General features: G+C 41.3%; 1 protein-coding gene across 18 annotated transcripts in view; it reads right to left on the bottom strand.

Moving 5' to 3' along the window:
* ZNF10 (zinc finger protein 10) overlaps positions 1 to 27,101 on the bottom strand; it is a 78,779-nt gene that overhangs the window by 16,962 nt on the left and 34,716 nt on the right. For 7 of the 18 annotated variants that reach the window (XR_010836714.1, XR_010836713.1, XR_010836715.1 and 4 more), the window contains exons 3-6: positions 16,394 to 16,594; positions 12,931 to 13,137; positions 3,808 to 3,934; positions 3,428 to 3,514 (exon numbers count right to left, since the gene is read on the bottom strand). Coding sequence is in view for 10 of the 18 variants with exons in the window: in XM_067014443.1 (XP_066870544.1) it covers positions 3,428 to 3,514; positions 3,808 to 3,934; positions 12,931 to 13,137; positions 16,394 to 16,594 (622 nt within the window). In the remaining 8 variants the exon portion in view is untranslated. Of the gene's footprint in view, positions 1 to 3,427; positions 3,515 to 3,807; positions 3,935 to 12,930; positions 13,138 to 14,291; positions 14,350 to 16,393; positions 16,612 to 27,101 lie in introns of those variants that run through there. The other 11 variants (XR_010836717.1, XR_010836718.1, XM_059040751.2 and 8 more) reach the window with 6 other exon arrangements.

Genomic DNA, 27,101 nt, shown 5'->3' with positions numbered 1-27,101 from the left:
AACTGATTTATGAACGAAAACTAGTCATTGTACACCTGCATGATTTACCTGTGAACAGAAATTACATTTAGTAATTACAATTAGTCTTAAAAACGGAACGTTTTCATTACGTTTAAGTAGAGAATCGCATTTGAAAATATGGTCAAGAAGGTTTTCTTCGCTTAACTTATATGGAACCCAAACATCAAAGCAATTAACATAACCAAGCTGGTGCAAATGATTTTCAACACTTGATTTGGATTTGGATTTTGCATATGTTGGCTATCTCCCTTGTGATATAACGCTAATTGTCCTCAATTAATGTCTCAATTCGATTGCTATCAAGTTCAACTGATCTACTTGACTGTGGAGCATCGTCTGGAGAGAAATCTTCAGCATGAAACTTCACAAACCACCTTTGACATGTTAGATCAGTCACAGCCCCATCTCCATAAACTGCACTAATCCTTTTCTGCATTTCAGTTGCAGTTTTACCTTTCTTGAAATAATACAGTATAATAGGCTAAAAATGTTGCTTTCCTCCATCTTCAATATTAAAATGGCTACACAAATATTCACCAATTTTGATAATTTTTTTTAATACACACTGATACAACAGCTGTCACAATACAATCTAACAAAACTGTTTCGAATGAAGTTAAAGACAACTAAGTGCTACTACAGCCATGTTATGGAAAAAACCGAATGAACCTTTTGGCCAACCCAATACATGGTCTTAAAAAGTCAGAAGTGTTTCCATCAAGAAGACAACAGACCAGTGAGTAATTAACCTTTGCCCTCAAATCACATTTGCTCATGTTTGGCTGTCAGTGTTGTCCCTGTAGACTCTGAAAGTTCATGAATACTGAATCTGTCAATTTCTGTACTTCACCCTTCCAATCCTTCTGTTGCTGGCACCACACTCCTGCTTATTTTCCCTTGGTTCCCACATCTCTGGCTTCCTTCATTTGATTTCCCAGGAAATCTAATGTATTTGCTGTTGAGCATTTTCTTTACAACAATAATTGTGGGAAATTAGATCATTGCTGGTATCTGAAGGGACAGCACAAAGAATTCAAGAAATAAGAACAGAATACCAGAGCCAGTGAGTAGAAGACAGGAATTCACAAGATTAAAGATTATTTAAACATGATTCAAGACTGTATTAAACATGATTACTGGCTGTGGCCCATCTTGAGTTTAGCCACAGAAGACAATGGAAGAGGAAATCATGCTAAGACAGCAGAACCCAGGCTCACCACACCACAGCAGGAAGCCCTAGCACAGCCTGCCAAGCCTGGGTTCCAATGCTTCTCTGTGGTGCCACTGCTGCTGCACTCCCAGAACGACGTTCCTGTTGTACCCACCCTGTACTTCTCTCTACCACTCTACCTGTCTGGCTGGATGTGGATAACTTATCTTTAATTATAGATCACCAGACCATGAAGAACCACCACGTCTGATTAGAAACAAGGACTCTAGACTTACATTAATATACTAGAAGAATAACAAGATGGGTGACAGAATATTTTTGAAGATGAATGGATGGAAAGAAGGGTGTGACTGGACGATACGTAACCAAAAAGGTAGATGGAGGTGGACAGTGCTGCCTACCCAGCCGTTCTGCTGCCCTTTTCCTGGCTGGCAGAAACCTGATTTTATTTCCTACCTCCACTTGTAAGGCCATGTGCTGCAGTTAGGAAAATGGGGACCCACTTCCATACCCCTGCCGAGAGTGAAGCATGATATAGCTGAGCCAACAGTGATGGCCCCGTTTCCCTCACCAGAGTCTTCTTTACACAGGGATATGTGATAAGAATCTAGCCTGCTCAACATGGTAAGTCTGCTGGGGCTTCCTGAAATAGATTTTAATGCCTGATTAAAAGAGCCATGTGGGAAGAAACAGTCTTTTTTATTCCACTGCCCACTGGTATATCTGCAGGTGTTGGCTGGAACTGTAAGAGCCATCTGATGACCATGAGGGGAGGAAATCTGAGAAATATTGACACAGAATGGCAAGGCAAGATAGATGTTTGGGGATTTAGTAAGTCGATCAGTCCCACATCAGGACGTTTTGTGATGTGTGGTAATAAATCACTTCTGCCTAAATAGTTTGATTTAGGATTAATCAAAAATTGCAGCTGAAACAATCCTAATAATACAAAGATTAACTGTTGATTTATCCTGCCACACTTATAACGGAATACATAGTTGCTTAGGGAAATATATCTGACAGTAACAACAGGATGAATTAACAGTATAAAAAGAATAAAAGGTATAAATTTGGCTAATAAGTAGAACAAGCAAGAAATGAAATAATGGAATTCCCTGATGGTCCAGTGGTTAGGACTCCATGCTTTCACTAACAAGGGCCCGAGTTCAATCCCTGGTCAGGGAACTAAGATTCCATAAGCCGTGTGGTGTACCCCCCCAAAAAAGATAATATTGGGAATTATCTCATTCCCAATGAGAAGGAGGTAGGAATTGAGAAGATGGAGGCCCTAAAAGACTTATTTTTAAAGGATCAAAATACTAACAGATTATAGCAAGACTAGTGAAGAGAACTGTATAAAAAGGAGATGTAGGCTCATGCCCCAATGCCAGGAAGAAGAACCAGGAGCATAGCAGAACTAACAAACAGGAAGATGAGAAGAAGTTATCATATAGCTGTGGGGCAGTAGAAGAGACATTCCAATTCCAGTTTCTGAAAAATGAGACAAGGGAGTGGCCCATGCAGGGAAGATGCCCTGTGGACCAATCAAACCCAGTACCAAAGGGCAGATGAAAGAGGGATGGGGCTGTCAGTCACCAATACAGAAAGAAACAGCTTAAATCTTCAGAGTGGAAGTCTTTTAAAACTTATAACATACGAGGAAATTGGGGAATATAAGAAAGACCCCTTTGGACACAGAGGAAAGAGCATGTGAGGGCCGTAAAGCATGAGGAGAATAAGCACTGTGTCGTGCAGTGTGAGAGTGGGTTCCATGGGGTTCACTTGAGTAAGGCGCGGGGGAAAGGCTTCAGGCAAGAGAAATGATATTATCAAATGATGCAGGAATACACTCAGAAAGAACAGTGATGACAAGGCCATTAGGAAGGAGAAGCAGAAAGGGTAGAATCTCCTAACACACAGGTTTCAAGGAGAAGAAAATCGGAACTGTGGTTGTTGAATATGAATGGAAGTAATTTTTTAAAAATAGAAAAAAAGTAGAAGGGGTGTGAAAGTCACATGAAAAGAAGTAAAGAGGAAAAGCTTGCTTAAATGCATAATGAAACAAGTCTAACACCACGGGAAAGTAAGAAGGAAGCTGAGAATGCCACAGAGGAGATTAACTAAGAGACAATGGTTACAAATGACCCAAAAGTACAAACACGAAGGGAACATCATATCAGAACTCACACCAATTCTGAGTAAGGAGGAAAAGATCTAAATGTCCTGACCACTCACCCAGATGGCCCTCACTTGGAATTTGCATCATCCACAGCTCTTCTTGTTCCAACTGGAAAATGATATTCGGTTTGGTGTGTTGATACCCTGTGAATAGAAAATCACAGACAACCTGGCCCAAAACTACCTAGGACCATGGGATTCAGCAGAATGGGGAAGACTCGGTTTAGAGGCGGCATGATGAAGCTGCCCTTTTGCACTTTGGCAAAGTAACACCATTCAACCAGCAGATTCTGATGCCAAAGGGAGAATAAGAAAATCTGGCCTCTAAATATAAGCCCGAAATCACCAAGCATTTTACGAAAGTGCCCCAGCTTTCAGCAACTAACAAGGGGAAGCCTGGAGATGACACACACTCCTTTCAGGGAAGTGGTACTTACCCAGGGACACTAGGTTGCTATAGTTCTCCAACATCACACTCCTGTACAGGTGCTTCTGAGCTGGGTCCAGCAGCTGCCACTCCTCCCAGGTAAAGTCCACAAACACATCCATGAATGACAATGGTCCCTGAAACAGCATATCCCCACTCAATTGCACATAATTTTACTGAGTTTGTAGTAAACAAAAGACTGCTAAGGGTGTCCATTATTTACATTCTACTTTGGGAGAAAAGCAAACGTTTACTGAAAATATCCCATCAATATGCATTAAATCAGTCAACCTCTCATGCAACATATAAAAATACCATGTGCCAGGTATTCAACTAGGTGCAAGTAATATAAAATGGATGAAAGACAGAAGTGTTCAGCATTGCAGAGAACAGCAAAGATTAAACCCATAAAAATGTAACAGGTAGTCAAAGATGCTATGACAAAAGAACATGCAGAAAACATGGGCACAAAGGGGGAAGCAAGCAATGTTGCTTGAATGCACCAGGAGCTACCACTGAAGACGTTAAAATTTCGTGAAGTAAAAAAGGCAACAGCTGTAAGTAGGAGTCATGGTGTGGGGCGACAGATCTGAACATGAAGATACACAGATGGTAAATCAGCATATGAAAAGATGCTCAACATCATATATCATTAGGGAATTGCAAATTAAAACAGTGAGATACCATTACACATCTAGAATGGCTAAGATTTTCAAAAATGGACACCAAATTTGAAAATGAAATTCCAAATTTGATGAAGACATGAATATAAACGTCCAAGAATCTGAACAAACTCCAAAAACGATGAACTCAAAGAAACACACATGCTCAAATTTTCAATAGACAAAGAGAGAACCTTGAAAGAATCAAGAAAGCAATGACTTGTTTCCTACAAGGGCTTCTCAGTAAGATTGTAAGTATATTTCTCATCAGAACCTTTGGAGACCAAAAGGCAATAAACCCATATATTCAAAGAGCTAAAAGAAAAATAAAATACCAGCCAAGAATCCTATATCTGACAAAACTGTGCTTCAAAAGTGAGGTAGAGGGCTTCCCTGGTGGCGCAGTGGTTAAGAATCCGCCTGCCAATGCAGGGGGCACGGGATCGAGCCCTGGCCCAGGATGATCCCACGATCTCACATGCTGTGGAGCAACTAAGCCTGTGGGCCACAACTACTGAGCCTGCGCTCTAGAACCCATGCTCTGCAACAAGAGAAGCCACAGCAATGAGAAGCACGTGTACTGCAATGAAGAGTAGCCCCCACTCACCACAACTAGAGAAAGCCCACATGTATCAACGAAGACCCAATGCAGCCAAAAATAAATAAACAAATAAATAAATAAGTGAGATAGAAATAAAGACATTCCCAGAAGAACAACAGGTAGTTTGCTACCACTAGACCTGCTTGGCAAGAGATGCTCAAGGGAGTCATGCATGTGAAATAAAAGAACACTAGACAATATCTTGAAGCTGTCTGAAGAAATAAAGATCTGAATAAAGGTAAATATCTGGGCAATTATAATTGTAGTATATTTGTGCGTCTACATTTCATTCTCTACATAATTATAAGAGACAAATGCACTTGAAATAATTATTAGTTTACATTTCGGGGCACACAATGTATAAAGATGTAATTCTGTGACATCAGCAATCAAAAGGGGTGGGACAGAGCTGTAAAGGAGCTTAGTGTTTGTATGTTATTGAAGTTAAGTTGGTATAAATTCAAATCAGAATGCTATAACTTTAGGAAGTTAAATGTAATCCCACGGCAACCACAAAGAAAATAGTTATAAAACTTACACAAAAAGCAAATGAGAAAGGAATTTAGACATTTCACTACAAAAATTCAACTAATCACAAAAGACAGTGATTGCAGGAACTGAAGGAGCAAAAAGCTATAAGGTATAAAGGAAATAGCAAAATGACAGAAATAAATCCTTCCTTATGAGTAATTACTGTAAGTGTAAACCAATAAAACTCTCCAGTGAAAAGACAGAGTTTGGTAAAATGGATTAAGAAACATGACTCAGGGCTTCCCTGGTGGCGCAGTGGTTGAGAGTCCGCCTGCCGATGCAGGAAACACGGGTTCGTGCCCTGGTCCGGGAAGATCCCACATGCCGCGGAGTGACTAAGCCCGTGAGCCATGGCCGCTAGGCCTGCGCGTCCGGAGCCTGTGCTCCGCAACGGGGGAGGCCACAACAGTGAGAGGCCCGCATAACGCAAAAAAAAAAAAAAAAAAAAAAAAAAAAAAAAAAAAAAAGAAACATGACTCAAATATGCTGTCTATAAGAAACTCACTTTAGATCCAAAGACACAAACAGATTGAAAAGACAGATACAGATATTCCATGCAAGTAGTAACCGAAGTAGAGCAGGGGTGGCTATACTAACATCAGACAAATCAAAAAGGTTATAAGAGACAAAGACGGAAATTACATATTATTAAAGTTTCAGTACAGCCAGAAGACAGACAATTATAAACAGTTACACCTAATAACAGATCATCAAAATATATGAAACAAAAACTGACATAATTGAAGGGAGAAATACTTTTATAATAATAGTTGGAAACTTCAATATCCCACTCCCGATAATGGATAGAACAATCAGAAAGAAAATAAGTAAGGAAACAATTTAAATAAACTACCTCTAACAGACATATATAGAATATTCTACCCAAGAACAAAATATACATTCTTCTCAAGTACACATGAGACATTTTCCAGGACAGACTATATGTTAGGCCACAAATTAAATCTCAATAGATTTAAAAGATAAATATCATACAAAGTATCTTCTCTGACCACATAGAATGAAGTTAAAAATCACTAAAAGCAGCAGAAAAAAAGGAAAATTCGCAAATTTGTGGGAATTAAACAACATGGTCTTAAACAACCAATGGATCAAACAAATCAAAAGGGAAATTAGTAAATACTTAGACATGAATGAAAACGAAACACAGCATAAAGTTGTTGGGATGCAGCAAAAGCAGTGTTAAGGGGAAATTTTACAGTTAAAAACACATATTTAAAACAAGAAACATCTCAAATCAATAATCTAACTTTACAACTTAAGGAAACAGAAAAAGAACAAATTAAACACAAAGGTAGCAAAAAGAAGGAAATAAGATTAGAATACAAACAAAATAGAAACTAGAAAAATAGGGAAAAAAATATCAGTGAAACCAGAGCTTAGTTCTTTGAAAAGATCAACAAAATTTGATAAACCTTCAGGTGGCTAGACTGAGAAAAAAAAAGAGAAGACTAGAATTACTAAAATCAAGAATAAAAGTGGGGAAATTAGTACTGATTCTACAAAAATAAAAATGATTATTGGAAAGTACTATAAACAATTATATGCCAACAACCTGGATAACTTAATTGAAAGGAATGAATTCCATTTGTGTTGCTATCAAGATCAAATCACAAAGAAATAGGAAATCTGAATAGATCTACAACTAGTAAGGAGATTGGGTCTGTAATCAAAAATGTCGCCCCAAAGAAGAAAAGCCCAGGTTTCACTGGTGAATTTTAACAAATATTTAAAGAAGTAATAACATCAATCTTTCTCAAGCTTTTCCAAAAACCTAAAGAGGAGGGAACACTTCCTAAGGCTCTGATACCAAATCCAGACAAAGCCATTGTAAGAAAACTGCAAACTAATATTCCTCATGAACATAGATGCAAAAATCTTCAAAATAATAGCAAATCAAATTCAGCAGCTTATTAAAAAGATCATACACCATGACCAATGGGATTTATTCTCGGAATGCAAGGATGGTTCAACATTTGAAAATTGGTCAATGCAATACACCACACTAACAGAATGAAGTTAAAAAAATGATTATCTCGATGCAGATTACCTCAATTGAAGCATCTGACAAAAATTCAACACTCTTTCACGATAAAAACACTCAACAAAGTAGAAAGAGAAGGAAAGTACCTCAACATAATAAAACCCACATCTTAAAAACCCACAGTGAACATCATACTCAATGATGAAAGACTAAAAGCTTTTCTTCTAAGATCAGGAATGAGGCAAGAATGCCTGCTTTCAAGACTTCCCTGGTGGTCCAGTGGTTAAGAATCTGCCTTCCAATGCAGGCGACGTGGGTTCAAGCCCTGTTCAGGGAACTAAGATCCCACATGCCGCAGGGTAACTCAGCCCACGCACTCTAGAGTCCACGCACCACAACTAGAGAGAAGGCTGCATGCCACAATGAAAGATCCCACGTGCTGCAACGAAGACCCAATGCAGCCAAATAAATAAATAAATATTTTCTTTTTAAAGGAATGCCTCCTTTTTCTACTTCTATTCAACATAGTGCTTCAAGTTCTTGCCAGAGCCACTGGGCAAGAAAAAGAAATAAAAGGCATCTAAATTAGAAAAGGAGTAAAATTAGCTCTGTTCATGGACAATATCTTCCTATGTATAGAAAATCTTAAAGATTCCACACACACACACACACACACACACACACACACACACACACACACAAAACGTAGTTAGAACACATGAATTCAGCAAATAACAGGATACAAAGTCACACACCAAAATCAGGTGCATTTCTATACACTAACAATGATCAATCTGAAAAGCAAATGATGAAAATGATTCCATTTATAGCATCATCAAAAAGAAATAACTGAACCTAGGGGGTAAATGACTTGTAGAATGAAAACCAAAAACCTTGCTGAAAGAAATTAAAGAATACATAAATAAATAGAAACATACCCTATGTTCCTTAATATTAAAATGTTAACACTACCCAAAGTGATCTACAGATTCAATGCAATCCCTAATAAAATTCCGATGATGTTTTTTGCAAAAATAGAAAAACCCACCCTAAAATGCATATGGAAGTTCAAGGGAACCTGAATAGCCAAAACAATCTCGAAAAAGAACAAAGCTGGAGGACTCATACTTCCTGATTTCAAAACCTACTACACGGGACTTCCCTGGTGGTGCAGTGGTTAAGAATCCTTCTTCCAATGCAGGGGATGCGGGTTCAATCCCTGGTTAGGGAACTAAGATCCCACATGCTGCGGGGCAACAAGGCCAGCACACCACAACTACTGAGCCCGCACACTCTGGAGCCCACGCACCACAACTAGAGAGAAGCCTGTACACCGCAAATGGAGAAGACTGCATGCCACAACAAAAAGATCCTGCATGTCGCAACGAAGATCCTGCATGCTGCAACTAAGATCCAATGCAGCCAAATAAATAAATAATTTTTTTAAAAAAAACTTACTACAAAGCTACAGTAATCAAAACAATGTGGTACTGGTATAAAGGTGACAATGGCATAGAACAAAGTCCAGAAATAAACCCCTGCATATATGGTCAAATGATTTTTGACAATGGTTCCAAGACCATTTATGGGGAAAGTCTTTCCAACAAATACTACTGGGAAAACTGAATATCCACATGAAAAAAATGAAGTTGGACCCTCATCTAACACTGTATAAAAATTAACTCAGGATGGATCAAAGACCTAAATGTAAGACCTCAAACTATATAAACCCTTAGAGAAAACATAGGGCAAAAGCTTCACAATGTTAGATTTGGCAATGATTTCTTAAAAATGACACAAAAGGTACAAGCAACAAAAGAAAACACCAAACAATTGGACTTAATGAAAATTTAAAAAGTTTTTGCATCAAAACACAACATCAACATAGTAAAAAGGCAACTCCCAAATGGGAGAAAATATCTGCAAATCATATATCTTATAAGGGATTAATATCTAGAATATATGAAGAACTAAAACTCAACAACAAAAAACAACCTATTCAAAAGTAACCAAAGGATTTGAATAGACATTTCCCCAAAGAAGATATACAAATGGCCAATAAGCACATGAAGATGCTGAACATCACTAATCATAACAAAAATGCAAATCAAAACTATAATGAGGGACTTCCCTGGTGGTGCAGTGGTTAAGAATCCGCCTGCCAAAGCAGGGGACACAGGTTCGAGCCCCGGGCCGGGAAGATCCCACATACCACAGAGCAACTAAGCTTGTGCACCACAACTACTGAGCCTGTGCTCTAGAGCCCAGGAACCACAACTACTGAGCCCGTGTGCCACAATTACTGAAGCCCACATGCCTAGAGCCCATGCTCTGAACGAGAGAGGCCACCGCAGTGAGAAGCCCGTACACTGCAACGAGGAGTGGCCCCCACTCGTCACAACTAGAGAAAGCCCACACAGCAGCGAAGATCCAACACAGCCAAATAAATAATTAATTTTTTAAAAAAAACTATAATGAGATTCCGCTCACACTCATTAGGATGGCTATCAAAGACCATAAAAATAACAAGGGTTGGCGAGGATGTGGAATAATTGGAACACTTGTACACTGCTGGCAGGGATACAACATGGTGTAGCTGCTGTGGAAAACAGTTTGGTGGCTCCTCAAAAAATTAAAAATTATTATTACCATACAGTCCAGCAATTTCATCTCTGGGTATATCCCCAAAGGAAGTGAAAGCAGGGTCTTAAAGAGATATTTCTACATCCATGTTCATAGCAGCATTAATACTCACAGTAGCTAAAAAATGAAAGCAATCCAAGTGTCCATGGATGGATGAATGGATAAGCAAAATGAGGTATATACATACAACAAATTATTATTCAGCTTTAAAAAGGAAGAAAGTTCTACAGTATGCTATAACAAGGATGAACCTTGTGAACATTATGTCAAGGGGGAGAAGCCAGTCACAAAAAGACAATTACTGTATGATTCCACTTATATGAGGTAACTAGCATAGTCAAAATCATAGACAGAAAGTAGAATGGTGCTTGCCAGGGGTTATGGGGAGGGGGGAATTGGGAGTTATTGTTTAACGGTATACAGCTTCAGTTTTTCAAGAGGAAGAGTGCTGTGGAGACGGATATGGTGGTTATGACTGCCAATGTTATGAATGTATTTAATACCACTGAATTGTCACTTAAAATGGCTAAGATGATAGAAGAAAATATGTGTGCAAAAATATATATGCTCCAAAATACAAACAGAGGTTTAAAACATCAAAGATCTAAAACATGGAAAGATATAGGGTGTTCACGGATTGGAAAACTCAGTATTGTTAAGATGTAAATTTTCCCTAATTTGACTCATAGATTCACTGTAATTCCAATCAAAGTCCTAACAAGCTTTTTTGTAGCTATCCACCAGCTCTTTTATAATTAATACGGAAAGGCAAAATACTAGAACAGCCAAAGCAATTCTGAAGAACAAAGTTACAACACTCCCACTAGCCCACTTTAAGACTTCCTATAAAAACAAGATAGCATGATACTGGTAAAAGATTAGACACAAAAATCAATGGAACAGAAGAGAAAGCCTAGAAATAGACCCACATAAACACTGTCTCTTGAAAAAAAAAATTTTTTTTTTTTTCATAAAGACACAAAAGCAATTCAATAGAGAAAGGATCGGGCTTCCCTGGTGGCGCAGTGGTTGAGAATCCGCCTGCCGATGCAGGAGACACGGGTTCGTGCCCTGGCCCGGGAAGATCCCACATGCCGCGGAGCGGCTGGGTCCGTGAGCCATGGCCGCTGGGCCTGCGCGTCCGGAGCCTGTGCTCCGCAACGGGAGAGGCCACAACAGTGAGAGGCCCGCATACCGCAAAAAAAAAAAAAAAAATAGAGAAAGGATCACCTTTTCAACAAACAGTGCTGGAACCCTTGCACATCCATACCCATAAAAAATGAACCTCAACACATAACCCACATTCTATATAAAAATTAACTAAAAATGGATCACAGACTTAAATGTGAAAGCTAAAACTTTACAAATTCCAGAGAAAAAAAAATTTTAATTTGTGCACTTTTGTTTGGGCAATGAAATTTTAGATATAACAGCAAAAGCAAAACCCATTTTAAAAAATTAAAATTCAGAAAATAAACTTTATCAAAATTAAAACATTTTGCTCTATGAAAGTTGGTGTCATGGAAATGAAAACACAAACCAGAGACTGGGAGAAAATATTTGCAAATCACTTTTCTTAAAAAGGATTTAAATCTAGAATAACAAAGAATTCTTAAAAATCCATGACAACAGATGGCCAAAAAGCACATGAAAAGATGCTCAACATCACTAATTACTAGAGAACACAAATCAAAACTGCAATGAGGTATCACCTTCCACCAGTCACAGAATGGCCATCATCAAAAAATCTATAAACAATAAATGCTAGAGAAGATGAGGAGAAAAGGGAACCCTCCTATAGTCTTGGTGGGAATGGAAATTGGTACAACCACTATGGAGAACAGTATGGAGGTTCCTTAAAAAACTAAAAATAGAGCTACCATATGACCCAGCAATCCCACTCCTAGGCATATACCCAGAGAAAACCACAATTTGAAAAGATACATGCACCCTAATTTTCACTGCAGCACTATTTGCAATAGCCAGGACGTGGAAGCAACCTATGTGTCCATTAACAGAGGAATGGATAAAGAAGATGTGGTATCTTTATGACATAAATCACAGCAAGATCCTTTTTGACCCACCTCCTAGAGTAATGGAAATAAGAACAAAAATAAACAAATCGGACCTAATGAAACTTAAAAGCTTTTGCACAGCAATGGAAACCGTAAACAAGACGAAAAGACAACGCTCAGAATGGGAGAAAATATCTGCAAACAAAGCAACTGACAAAGGATTAGTCTCCAAAATATACAAGCAGCCCATGCAGCTCAATATCAATAAAACAAACAACCCAATCCAAAAATGGGCAGAAGACCTAAATAGACATTTCTCCAAAGAAGACATACAGATTGACATCAAACACATGAAAAGATGCTCAACATCATTAATCATTAGAGAAATGCAAATCAAAACCACAATGACATATCACCTCACACTGGTCAGAATGGCCATCATCAAAAAATCTACAAACAATAAATGCTCGAGAGGGTGTGGAGAAAAGGGAACCCTCCTGCACTGTTGGTGGGAATGTAAATTGATACAGCCACTATGGAGAACACTATGGAGGTTCCTTAAAAAACTAAAACCAGAACTACCATATGACCCAGCAATCCCACTACTGGGCATATACCCAGAGAAAACCATAATTCAAAAAGACATATGTACCACAATGTTCACTACAGCACTACTTACAATAGCCAGGACATGGAAGCAACCTAAATGTCTAGTGACAGATGAATGGATAAAGAAGATGTGGCGGGCTTCCCTGGTGACGCAGTGGTTGAGAGTCCGCCTGCCGATGCAGGGGACACGGGTTCGTGCCCCGGTCCAGGAAGATCCCACATGCTGCGGAGTGGCTGGGCCCGTGAGGCATGGCCGCTGAGCCTGCGTGTCCGGAACCTGTGCTCCGCAACAGGAGAGGCCACAACAGTGAGAGGCCCGCGTACCGCAAAAAAAAAAAAAAAAAAAAAAAAGATGTGACACATATATACAATGGAATATTACTTGGCCATAAAAAGGAACACATTGAGTTATTTGCAGTGAGGTGGATGGACCTAGAGACTGTTTTACAGAGCGAAGTAAGTCAGAAAGAGAAAAACAAATACCGCATGCTAATGCACATATATGGAATCTCAAAAAATAATATCGAGGAACCTAGTGGCAGGGCAGAAATAAAGACACAGACAGAGAACAGACTTGAGGACACAGTGGGGGTAAGGGGAAGCTGGGATGAAGTGAGAGAGTAGCACTGACATATATACACTACCAAATGTAAAATGGATGGCTAGTGGGAAGCTGCTACATAGCACAGGGAGATCAGCTCGATGTTTTGTGACGACCTAGATGGGTAGGATAGGGAGGGTGGGAGGGAGGCTCAAGAGGGAGGGGATATGGGGATATATGTATACATATAGCTGATTCACTTTGTTAGACAGCAGAAACTAACACAACGTTGTAAAGCAATTATACTTCAATATATTTTTTAAAAAAGAATAGGAAAGCATGCCTTTGTAGCCCCAAATCCTGGAGAGCCGTATGTAATATCTTAATGTCATACCCATCAAACTCAGTAAGTCTGGCTTCTGCCCTCTCAAGACAAAATAAATAAGTTAAAGAATTTAAAAAAACATTTTTTTAATGATGTGGTACATATATACAATAGAATATTACTCAGCCATAAAAAAAGAACAAAATAATGCCATTTGCAGCAACATGAATGAACCCAGAGATTGTCATACTCAGTGAAGTAAGAAAGACAAATATCATATGATATTGCTTATGTGTGGAATCTTAAAAAATGGTACTAATGAACTTATCTACAAAACAGAGACAGAGTCACAGATGTAGACAACAAACTTATGGTACCAGGGGATGGGAGGAAGGATAAACTGGGAGACTGGGATTGACATATACACACTAGTATATATAAAATAGATAACTAATAACCTACTGCACAGGGAACTCTACTTAATACTCTGTAGTGGCCTATATGTGAAAAGAATCTAAAAAAGAATGGAGGGACTTCCCTGGGGGTCCAGTGGTTAAGACTTCACCTTCTAATGCAGGGGGTGCGGGTTCAATCCCCGGTTGGGGAGCGAAGATCCCACATGCCTAGGGCCAAAAAAAAAAAAAAAAAAACCAAAACATAAAACAGAAGCAATATTGTAACAAATTCAACAGACTTAAAAATGGTCCACGACAAAAAAAAAAATTCTTAAAAAAAATTAAGTTAAAAAGAGTAGATATATGTATAACTGATTCACTTTGCTGTACACCTGAAACTAACACAACATTGTAAATCAACTATACAGCAATAAAAATTTTTTTAATATTAAATTTTAAAAAAATCAATGACAAGAAAACAGATACTTCACCAAAGATATTGAAAGAATAAAACACATATAGAAATATACTCAATAACACTAGCTAGCCATGAGGGAAATGCAACTTAAAACCACAGTGAAATATCACCTCACATCTATCAGAATGGCAAAATTTTTAACAACTTGACAATACCAAGAACTGGTCAGGATGAGGAACAGGGACGCTCATTCACTGCAAGCGGGAATGCAAAACTGCAAGGCACTCTGGAAAACAGTCTCTTACAAAGCTAAACACAGAATCGCCATACAATCCAGCAATCGTGCTCCTAGGTATTTACCCAACTGATCTGAAAACTCATGTCCACACAAAAACCCACATGTGAATGTTGGCAGCATTCATAATCACCCAAAACTGGAAGCATCCAGATATCAAGACTTATTATATATCAAGGTAGCGTGAAACTGGCATAAGGATAGAAAAATAGGCCAATGGAACAGAATAAAGAGTTGTGAAACCAAACTATATTTATGGACACCTGATATATGACAAGGTGGCACCGCAGAGCCATAGGTAGAGGTCAATCACTTCAGGGGCACTGGGGCAATTAGGCAACTTGATGAAAAAAATAAAGCTTGACTCCTACTCACACTAAACATAAATATTAATTCTAGATGTACTGTGAATCTACACGTGAAAGGTAAATGTGAACAAAGAAAACTGTCTTCACAAGCTTTGGATAACAAAAAAGTTCTTAGATTGGACACAAAAAAACACCAGTAATAAAAGAAAAAATTTATAAACTACATTAAGTTAAAATTAGAAACAGCTGTTCATCAAAAGGCAGCATTAATTGACAGAATGAAAAGGCAAGACAAGAAAAAAGAAACCCAGCTTGTAAACAAATACTGAACAACAGTTAATGCTATGCATACTGAAGTATTTAGAGGGAAGCATGCTGATGTCTAAAATATATTAAGAAATACAGCAAAAATAAGATGGGGTAAGAGATGCAGAGGGATGGAAAGATGGATAATGTGAGAAAGCAAGTACAGTAAAATGTTAAAGGTAAATTCAAGGTGATGAGTATACAGATGTTCACTGCAAAATCCTTTCGATTTTGTCCTGTGTTTGAAAACTGTCATAACAAAATATTGGAGGTAAGAGCACCACCCCAGGTAGACATGGATTTGGAATCAAGTTTGCTTTAAACTTCAATGTGCATGAATCACTGAATCTTGTTAAGACGAAAAGTCTTGATATAACAGGACTGAGGTGTGGCCTGAACTCAGCATTTCTAACAAGCTTCCAGAAAATAAATAACTCCTTTCAGTCGGTAAGAAACAGAAAACACCCACAAAAGGTAACAAAATGTCCAAAAAGCATGCTAGCAGGAAATGCAAAGTAAGCCCATACAGAGACACCACCATACCAGAATGGCTCAGATGAAAAGAACAACAGTAATTAAGAGCTGGCAGAGAACACGAGGCAAGTGGACACCCAGACACTGCTGATGGCCATACAAGAGGACGGTGCTTATCGAAAAATATAAGCAATACAGGATACACATGCGTACACGCCACCAACATAAATTAAAAATGCATTTACACTAGAAACAATACACAGTTTGTAAACACATATAAACAGAACAATATCCATTTAAAAAATCGGGGGGGGGGCGTGGAAAAGGAGCTGAAAATTGAGTCTGGGGAAACCAGGAATCGGGGACCTCAGGGACCTGACACGACCTCCCACCTGAGGGCCTCCATCTCTCTCCCCACCAAAGAAATGAAAAAGAAATAAAGAAGTGGAAATGAACAAACCAGTAACTTACCCAGGTCTTCTTCGCTTCCGGCTGCTCCTGGGAAATAAACAGCCACTCTAGGACCTGCTCTGTCCCGGGACTCTTGTGCCTCTGCTCGGGTCCTCCAGGGAGAGGCCTCTGGTCAGGGGTCTCTGGACCCAGGATGGATCCCTCCCCTTGGAGCTCTCTGATGCCATCGCATGTGCTGTCTCGCTCCTGGAGAGGTGGGACCTGCAGACCCAAGAGCAAGCTCACTTTTGCGAGCACTTTTCCTCTGGGCCCCAACCTCGGTCTCCTTTGCTGGTGAACACGCTCACCCAGGCTGGGCTGGGGGCTCTGCAGACTGTGGTCAGTGCGGCTGGGGGGGGCACAGGTGAGAGGAAATGGAAATGGGGAACCCAGCACACAACCACAGCCCCCACCCACCCAGACTCTGCACAGGCCCCCAGGAACCCCGAAAGTGCGGCAACCACCCAGAGATTTAAACAACTTCGGGCAGACACTCAAGAAGAACATGATGCCAGATGGTAAGGAGGGAACGACCCTGCTGGAGGCGATGTACACGAGAAATAGGCTGTGGACGAAACAGTTTCATTAGAGCTTCATCTCTCAATATCTGGATGTCCGTGAACAATTCACTTCATCTCTCTCACTGAGTCTTACTTTTGTTGTTAAACGTTGAGAGTAGGATGAGATCAGGGGAACAGTGTAGTCTTTTAATCTCCCAATGAAAACAAAAGAGGCCTACCAGAATAGCAAAAGAAGCAGCCCAGAGATGTCCACAGACAGACAAATGGACCCAGGTGACAAGGCTCCGCACAAACCTAGGATCCAGGCAGATGTGACCTAACTGGAGAAATGGGGTGGGGGACCAGGGGCCACGTGCTGCCGATCTCCAACGTCACCCCCAACAGGAGAGCACCTCCCGAGGGGAATCTGAGCCTCTCAGGCTCAAAGCTGCAGCTGACTAAAAAAGATGTTCCCGAAGTCGCGAAGTGACCTAACAGTGCTGTGGCCACCGAGGAACACGAAGGTCTGAGAAATAACGGGCAAACCGTCCCTTCTACAAGGACGGGTATTCACTGCGAGGGAAAGCTGCTGGAAGTGCAGGCCAAACTGATCAGCACAAGACGTGAGAAAAAAAAAAAGATTCAGGCAAAGAGAGGGACAAGAGAAAGGAGACTCTAGGAATGAGAGGGGAAGGAGAGAAAAGGGAAGAGAGAAAGGCACCCGGCAGTCAGGGGGAAGGGTCCAGAGGATGCTCATTCCAGAAGCTATTATAACAACAAAATACAAGGGGTAAAACTGAGAGAAACATGTTAGGGTACAAGGCATGCTGAACTCTAGGAAACACAGGGCTAGAGGCAGAAAAAAGGCTTCCTGACAAGGCTTAGCATTGAGTCAGGTCAGGTATGTGTGTATGTGTGTTTGCTTATATTTCCAAAAGAATCACTGAGAGAATGAACTAGGAACTGTAAAAATGGTTCCCTCCAGGGGAGGGAAGGAACAGAGCAGGAGGGATGGAGCCTTGTCCGAGTGACACTATATACTTTCTACTTTGAATCATGTAAATATTTCATATGATCTCAAAGAGGAGGAAGGGCAAACCCTAACGCTGAAAACAAATGTCAACAAATACATTTATTTATACAATTGGAAACAAAACTACAACGGACAATCATTTTACCAACTGACTTAACAAGCGGTATTTAACTGTGCATTCTTTGGATAAAATGGGCTACAAAGACAGACTGAACCTCATTTAGTACCCTTGTTAATGGTAACAAATTGTTATTGTAAAATCGTCTTATGTATGCTATTGGACATGACAGTTATATCACTCTTTTTAAGAACCAAGATATCTAACACGTGACAAAAAGTTGCAAGAGTAAAGTTTTTAACCCTCATGCGCAGCTGGTGGGAATGTAAAATGGAGCAGCCACTTTGGACCCAGCTTGGCAGTTCCTCAGTGTTACACCCAGAATTACGGTATTAGCCAGCGATCCCATTCCTAGGTATCCGCTCAACAGAATTAAAAGCCTACATCCACAGAAACACTTGCATACAAATGGCTCTAACAGCCTGATGATTCCTAATAGCCAAATACCCATCAATGGATGAAGGGATAAACCAGATGTGATCTATACATACAAAGGCACATTATTTAGCCATAAGAAAGAATGAAGCACCGAAAAATGCTACTACATGATGAACTTTTGTACTATAGGTACCTGACAATTAGCTTTTTTTGACTGTAATGCAAGTGCCTGATCGTACTGAAAGCTTCTGATTTTTGAGGCACCACTTCAAAGACATCCGTCTTAGATAAACGCACTACCAGCCACACAACTAGATAAGGAGCCAGGCTGCCCCACCTGACATTCCCCTCCCAGAAAGCCCTGATGACCTAGATAAGTGCTCACTTGAGTGACCCCGCTCTTCCCTTCCAGTGCCTGATTTCTCAGACTTATTTTAAATTCACCAATAAATCATGAACCTGCAACCCCCCCCTTGACCCCAATAATAAAGGCAGAACCTCACCCCCCCTTGACCCCAATAGTAAAGGCAGAACCTCACCCGCCCTTGACCCCAATAATAAAGGCAGAACCTCAACCCCCCTTGACCCCATTAAGAAAGGCAGAACCTCACCCCCCCTTGACCCCAATAAGAAAGGCAGAACCTCACCCCCCCTTGACCCCAATAAGAAAGGCAGAACCTCACCCGCCCTTGACCCTAATAAGAAAGGCAGAACCTCACCCCCCCTTGACCCCAATAAGAAAGGCAGAACCTCACCTGCCCTTGACCCCAATAGTAAAGGCAGAACCTCACCTGCCCTTGACCCCAATAGTAAAGGCAGAACCTCACCTGCCCTTGACCCCAATAAGAAAGGCAGAACCCCAGGTCCACATTCTCGTCCCTCTCTCTGCTGTGTGGCCCCGGTGTGCCACGTACCCCGCAGGGTCTGTGAATAATAAGCCTTATGTGCTCAGAGTTCCTCGATGGTTGCTGATGAGATGTGCCTTGCAGCTGCAGTGAGAACCACAAGGGCTGGTCCAGCCACGACGCTGGCTCCAGTCAGGGAAATGTCTGTGGGGCTGCCACAAGCAGCACGGGTCCCGGCGAGCCCCGTCCCAGGCGCTCGGCATCACAGCATCGTTCCTGCCAGGCTGAGACCAACACAAAGCTACCTGGAAAACACTACGCTAAATGAAAGAAGCCAGACACACAGGGCCACCTCTGGCATGATTGTGTTTACATAAATGTCTAGGATAGGGAAATTCCTGAACACATCAAGTAGATTAAGTGGCTGTCAGGGGACAGGGGAAGGAGGGGGTGGAGAGTGGCTTGTGAATGGGGACAGGGTTTCTTCTGGAAGTAATGATAATGTTCTGAAATTGGATACGGTGATATTTAGGCAACTCTGTGAATACTAAAAATGACTGAAGGTACACCTTCAAAGGGTAAATTTTATGGTATATAAATTATACCTCAATAATGCTTCTATATAAAGAGTAATTTTTTTAACATCAATGATTTTTAATAAACTGAGAGTTTTGCAATAGTCCGCTCGTCCAGGTTTACGGCGTTCCTACTGCCTCCGAGAGATTCCTCTGGAGCCGAGGCCCACGCTCACCCCCGACCCCCAGCAACCGCTGTTCCGCTCCTGTGCACAGATCTGCCTGTCCCGGACATTTCACACGACTGGGCCACACTACGTACTGGTCTGGCGGCTTGCGCTCAGCACAGTACTTTGGAGGTTTCTTCCTGTTACAGCGCACACAAGCGGTTCGCTCCTTTACTGCTGAATAGCGTTCCATTGCGTCCGTCTGTTCACCACTTAATCCACATTTAGATTCTTTTTAGTTTTGAGCTACTATACAAGTCTTTGGGTGAGCATCTCTTCCTTTATCTTGGGTAAATTCCTAGAAGTAAAACTGCTGCACTGTACAGTACGTTTATATTTAACCTTTTAAAGAAACTGCCAGAACCTTTACAGAGCGACTGACTGTACCACTTTATATTCCCACCAGCAGAGTCTACAGTGGTTCCAATTTCTCTACATCCTTGTCAACACTCACTGTCTGCCTTTTTGGTTATAGCCATTGGGTATAAAGTGGGACTTCATTATGATATTAATTTTATTTCCCTAGTGACTCATGTTGTTAAACATCTTTTCCGGTGCTCACTTGCCATCTATACATCTTCTTTGGTGAAGTGTTTGTTCAAATCCTTTGCCCATGTTTAAAATTCGGTTGTCTGTTTTCTTACTAAATTGTAAGCATTCTTCATATAATCTGGATATATCCCTGGTATCGGGTACATGATTTGCACATACTATCTCCCAGACCTTAAATACTTAAAGTCCCGGTCTGGAACTTGTGTTTTCATTTTCTGAATGGTGACTTTGAAGTTCCAAAGTTTTTATCTTGATGTGGCCTAATTTCTATCTCGAAAACATAACCTATAAAAGAGCTTTCTAAGAACTTTAGCCTAAGAGAAGGTCATGAATATTTTCCCCTATGATTTCTTCCAGAAATTTTATAGCTTTTGCTCTTAAAGTCTATGTTCCATTTTGAGGTAATCTTTTGGTATTGGGTGAGGTAAGAGTCACAGCTCATCTTCTTAGAAAATTTTTACTTGTGATAACATAAAATACGTAACATAAACTTAGCATCTCAACCATTTAAAAGTGTACAGTTCACTGGAATTCAGTACCTTCACAGTGCTGTGTAACCATTCCCAGCAGTCACATTCATCTCCAAAACTCTTCCTCTTGCAAAACTGGAACTCTATATCCTCTGAGAAGTAACCTCCCATTCTCCTCCTACCACGGCTCCCTGACGACCAGCATGGACCACACCTTCTATACTCTTGATTACTCTACGAACTGAAACCACGCTCCACAGGGCTAACAGGCAGTGGTGACTAACAGAAATTCTCGAGCTCGTCTTACAGAGCAGCAGCCAAGAGACAGCTTGTTAAACCCCCGCCGGAACCCACCCCCAGTGACCAAGCCTGCCTGAATTACTAGCTGTCCCCTATAGGTAACACCTCTGATGCATGGGTCACTATATCAATGGGCACTTAAGCTGTTTTCCAGAAACCTAGAGTCAGCTCTTGTCCAGTTCAAGGCAGCCAAGACCAGTTGGGACCACTGACCCTAAAAACCTGGCCTGCACACGTGTCTGATGAATGACCGCCTGATGTCAGAGGGCCAAAACCTCCGCCCTCGGATCATGCTAAGTGTCTCCATTTTTGAACACATATCCCACAAAGAAGCATGTACCCCGATACACCTGCACAGAACACTGATTACCTCACCTCTTACCTACTTCCAATCACTTCCCCACACCTAAGACCTCCCTGCTTCTTTATCCTGTGAATATCTCAAGTCCCTCACGTGCGAGGAGACAGATACGACATTTGTTCTCCCATCTCCTCACTTGGCTGTCTCGTGAATAAACTCCTTCTCTGCTACAAACTGCAGCGTCTCAGCATTTGGCTTGCTGCGTGTTGGGCGAACAAACCCGGTACAGTAACAGAACCTCACATAAGTAGAATCTTACAGTATTTGTCCTTTTGTGACTGGCTTATTTCACTGAAAATAATGTCCTCAAGGTTCACCCATGTTGTAGCATGTGTCAGAATTCATTTCTTTTTAAGACTGAATATACACACACACACACCCCATTTTGTTTATCCATTCATCTCTTAGTGAACAACTGGGTTACTTCCACCCAAAAAGGAGTAATTTCAAAAATATAAATCTTTTCAACTCTGTAATTTGAATTGGAAATATCAACATGAATCATCATTTGTTTCCTTTCCAAAGATCCCTAGGTCTGCCTACCGAAACAGCCCAGAAGTAATGACATTCCAGTATCAACTGTGGTCCCTGAGCACATTCCCTACGAAAAGATACAGGCTCCTGGAGAAAAGGTTGATTCCAGATCTGGGACGGGGAAGGACTCAAATGAGCGGAGAATATCTTCTTGGACCCAAAAGCAAGGAAGCCAGGAAGCCAGCTAAGACTAACAGAGTCTTTCCAAAAAGCCTCAGAGCCAAGCTGAAAGGCTCCCTTTGGCTAAGGCTGGGACAATGAAACCTCTAAAAGAATAGTGACTGCAACTGATTGAAACTAACTGTAAACAATATTAAGATTTATGAGTTTCTTAATCATACTCAAATTAACAAAAAGAAAAAAAATCAAATGAAAAACTCACTGCTGTCACCAATGGATGTAACTAGGGCATCATCCCCTTAGTGAAACCTGGCAATTAAAGGGAAAGAGTTAAGCACGGACCTGCCACCCCTATACAAATTGTGTCTCTGGGTAACCAAACGGTTCTGTTGATGAAGAAATGTTCTTTTAGAGAGAAGGATTCTGTAAATTCTTTCAGAGAATTCCTGCTACAAGAATGGAAAGAATGATAGAGTTAGAAAGTCACCACTTTGTAGATGCTGTGAAATAACTGGCCGAGGGGAAGGTCATAATTGATGAAACCGTTAGAAAAGGCTGATGGGAAACTTTACAACAACAATACCACACCGTCACCCCTGCCCCCATCAATCGATCTTTGCATCACTTAGAGCGAGTCAACCAGACATACGTGCCTCCTGAGGTGACAAGACAAAGCACTATCAAGTATTCTTGCCAAAAACATTAATAAATGAATCTAAAGTCTCTAAAGATAAATTTCAGCTTACCAGAAATACTGGTGACAGGAAATGTTAAATGTGACCACAAGGAAACAGAGATAAATCTAAAATGAAGGACATTCTAAAGCATCTTTAAAAAGTCAATGGGGGAAAAAAAAGAAAGAAGGATGGGTTACTCTGGATTAAAAGAGACTTAAAGTATGTAACAGTAAGAAGTGTGTACCTTGTTTGGATTTTGATTTGAACCTGCCAACATTAAAAAGGAAAATGGGGCTTCCCTGGTGGCGCAGTGGTTGAGAATCCGCCTGCCGATGCAGGGGACACGGGTTCGTGCCCTGGTCCGGGAAGATCCCACGTGCCGCGGAGCAACTAAGCCCGTGAGCCATGGCTGCTGGGCCTGTGCGTCCGGAGCCTGTGCTCCGCAACGGGAGAGGCCACAACAGTGAGAGGCCCACATACCGGAAAAAAAAAAAAAAAAAAAGGAAAATGAAATCTGAACATGGAATAATTCCATGATACCAAGGAATTATTCTGTTAGGTGTAATAGTGGTATTATAATCATATTAGAAAATGTATGTTTTTAATGCCTAGTGACGTACGGATGAAATAACATGAGAACTGAATCTGCTTCAAAATACTTCAGAGTATTTTGGAGTAAGGACCTTTATCCTACGCCTTAAATTTTTCCTTTGAAGAATTTTTCAAGAACAGTGACCACCACACAAGAAAATAAAGCTTCCAGAAAACAAGACAACATGAACAAGAACCAATGAAAATCAACAAACAACAGAAAGAAAACCTTGTAGCCAACAGACAGTGCAATTGATGGACACTGGTTATAAATCAAATATTATATTCAAGGAGAGAAAGGCAAGCCTTATGACTTGGCAAGGACTTGGACAAATAACTTAGCAAGTACATTTGAAAAAGAACTAGAAAGAATTTATAGGAATGATAAAACACATCAGCTGAAGTCTCTTTAATAGCAGGTTGGGAGGAATTAGTAAACGAAAGGACAAACCGGAAGAAATTATCTAGAAAGTAGTATGGAGAGACAGATGGGCAAGAGAGGAGAGCAGGGACCACAGACTGAGAAGGTCTATCATAAGCTGCACTAGAGTCTAAAAGAAAACAACAGAGCAAATTTTAAAATGGCGGGTGGGGCACAGCTTTCCGCCAGCAGGCAGGTATCTAATGAACACAGAAAGAATAATGAAATTAGATAAAACTCATTTGTCAACTAGCATAATAAAAACGCACACAAGAATCATCCATGTAGGCTAAATGAGTGGGTGAAAGTTTGAGGACTAAAAGGTATTTATTTCATCTCAGTATCTCCTAACAGATACTGACTTACAAAGGGAAGAGAGAGTGACGACAGGGGAGAGAACACAGACACCACCTTCACCAGGTGAGGCAAGTTTACATCAGCAGCCACGAGTGCCCCTGATGTGACGCAGGGAAGAATGCATCACTTCTGAAACGAATCAGGAGGAGGAGCAAACCCCAAACTTAGGAATAGTCCACAGAAGGCCCTGTACTCAAAACACCATGTCATGACAAAAAAGACAGAGGAACTGTTCCAGGTTAGACGAAAGAGCGAGAACAGCCCATCGCAACACAAGATTCAAGTTACTCTTTTCCCATAAAGGACAGTATTTCCAAAATTTCTATAAAGGAACAACTGGCAAAATCGCAATAAGACCTGTAAATGAAATAACAGCCTTGTATTGATGTCAATTTCCTGATTCAGTGGTTATGTAAAAAACTGTTCTTCTTTGTGAGATGTACTGCAGCATTCAGGGGTAAAGGAACATCATGTCTGCAAATTAGTTTCAGTTAAGAAAAAAAATGTGTCTGTACGAGGAGAGAGAAAGAGAGGAGCTGGGAACAGAGAGTGAGAGAATCATAAAGCAAGGGCAGTAAAATATTACTATTTGAGGAATCTGGATGAAGGTATAGAAGAACTTTTTGTGTGTTATTCCTGCAACTTTTTTAAGATCTAAAATTATGTCAAAATAAAAAGTTAAATTAAAAAGCTTTACAGCATAAATGATGTGTATAATACCCAAACATCTTTACAGAAAGAAAAAGAATAAAAATTATCAGTCAAAAAAAAGCCAAGAGAGGAGAAAAAACAAACAAAAAAACAGATCAGGTACAACAAACACAGTATAGATAAAACACAGTAAGATGGTAGATTTAAACTCAAATATAACAGTAATTACGTTAATCATAACGGACAAAGTGTCTGAGTTAAGTACAAAGGTTGACAAACTGATTTTTAAAAATGATGCTATTTTAAAAAGATACATCTAAAAGATAAAGATACAAAAAAGCTAAAGAAAAATATATGACAAGCAATTAACCAAAAGGAGGCTCCTACAGCTATAAGAATATAAAACAGACTTTAAGACAAAAAAAGGATTCCTGGACATAAGGTGACTCCACAATCATCAAAGGCTCGAGTCACAGGAGAATGTAGTTTTCAGCCTGTCTGGAAGGGGCGGGCGGCCTGCTCCAAGTCAGCCAAGCGGGTGACAGGCCGCCATGTCACCTGACGCCCCGCAGCCCCCACAGCGGAGCGCTGAGCCAGCTCCAGAGGCCTGAGGGTGGCCGGCTACTCCCGGCCCTGCTGGCAGCGCACAGGGCTCCCTCCGCCGCAGCCTCCTTCTCCCTCGCCTTCGCAGGGCTAATTCCGCAGGTGCTCTGAGAGCAGCTGCCAAGGTCACTTCCTGGCCTGCCCTCTGCCGCAGCGCGAATCCCGTGGCCACCCGGCCTGCCCTCTGTCCCCTCTCTCAACTCCCAGGGCTGCCTTTGACCCGTGTATCCTCGCTGCCTAACTGGTACCTGGAATATATAAACAAGGGTCCGTGAGGGTCGTTACTTCTGAAAGAGTAATTCATGAACGCTGCCACATTTTAACAGGAAATTATCGGGGCTTCCTTGGTGGTGCCGTGGTTAAGAATCCGCCTGCCAGTGCAGGGGACACGGGTTCAAGCCCTGGTCCGGGAGTATCCCACATGCCGCGGAGCAACTAATCCCACGCGCCACAACTACTGAGCCCGCGAGCCACAACTACTGAAGCCCGCGTGCCTAGAGCCCGTGCTCCACAACAAGAGAAGCCACCGCAGTGAGAAGCCCGCGCACCGCAACGAAGAGTAGCCCCCGCTCACCACAACTAGAGAAAGCCCGTGCACAGCAACGAAGACCCAACGTAGCCAAAAATAAATAAATAAATAAAATAAATAAAAATGTATATATTTAAAAAAAAACAGGGAATTATCATTTTAACCTTTAATCCGCCACGAGGGTCAGTCTGAGCACAGCTGAAGACATCCAGCCTGGTATGCACATGAGCACTGGCCGACCTTCCTCAGAAAGGCCCCGTCACGCAGAATTCCCTTCTCTCTCCCACACCCCCTCGCATCAGTCTTGAAGGCCCAACTCACTGCACTGCAAACTATGCTATTAGCACGTCGTGGTGGTGACCGTGGTGACGGTGTTTGGCGGTGGCCCGTGGGAGCAGAGGCTCTGACCAACGCCGGAGGAAAAGGGAAACAAGGTTCCCTGGTGTAAAATAAGTCAACTCCTACAGGAGCGGAGGACACGGAAAATCCTTCCAAGCCCCTAGGGATGGAGACTCCCTGAAGTGAATTTGTAATGACACATTTAATGGAGGCAAGTGTCAAGAGCAGAAAGTAGCCAAACTGAAAAAAGCAAAACCTGCCAGGAAGTGCCCAGCATCCTCCAAGGAAAGAAACAGAGACTTAGGGGCTCACAGGCCTCGGTGCAACGTCACCACTGAGGCCCACCCCCTCTGCTCTGAATTCACACTCATCTCCAGCCTTCTAATTACTACATATCACCCTGGATACCCAGGAGGGGACACCCAGAATATGGGTCGAGGATGTCACCGGCCACGGGAAAGGGACCCCTGTGTTGCAGTTTTAAAATGTCTTGCATATGACACCCTTCCCGCTTTCAGCGCATCCCTGAGTGGGGTCATCCACATCCTCTCTATCATTCCCCAGGGACTGGGCCACACACACCCACTGCGTCCAGGGCACTGCAAGGG

The sequence above is a fragment of the Kogia breviceps genome, chromosome 15, assembly GCF_026419965.1.
Source record: "Kogia breviceps isolate mKogBre1 chromosome 15, mKogBre1 haplotype 1, whole genome shotgun sequence".
In the NCBI taxonomy this organism is placed as follows: Eukaryota; Metazoa; Chordata; class Mammalia; order Artiodactyla; family Physeteridae; genus Kogia; species Kogia breviceps.
The sequence above is the reverse complement of the archived record's forward strand: the minus strand, read 5'-3'. Positions and strand labels throughout refer to the sequence as shown.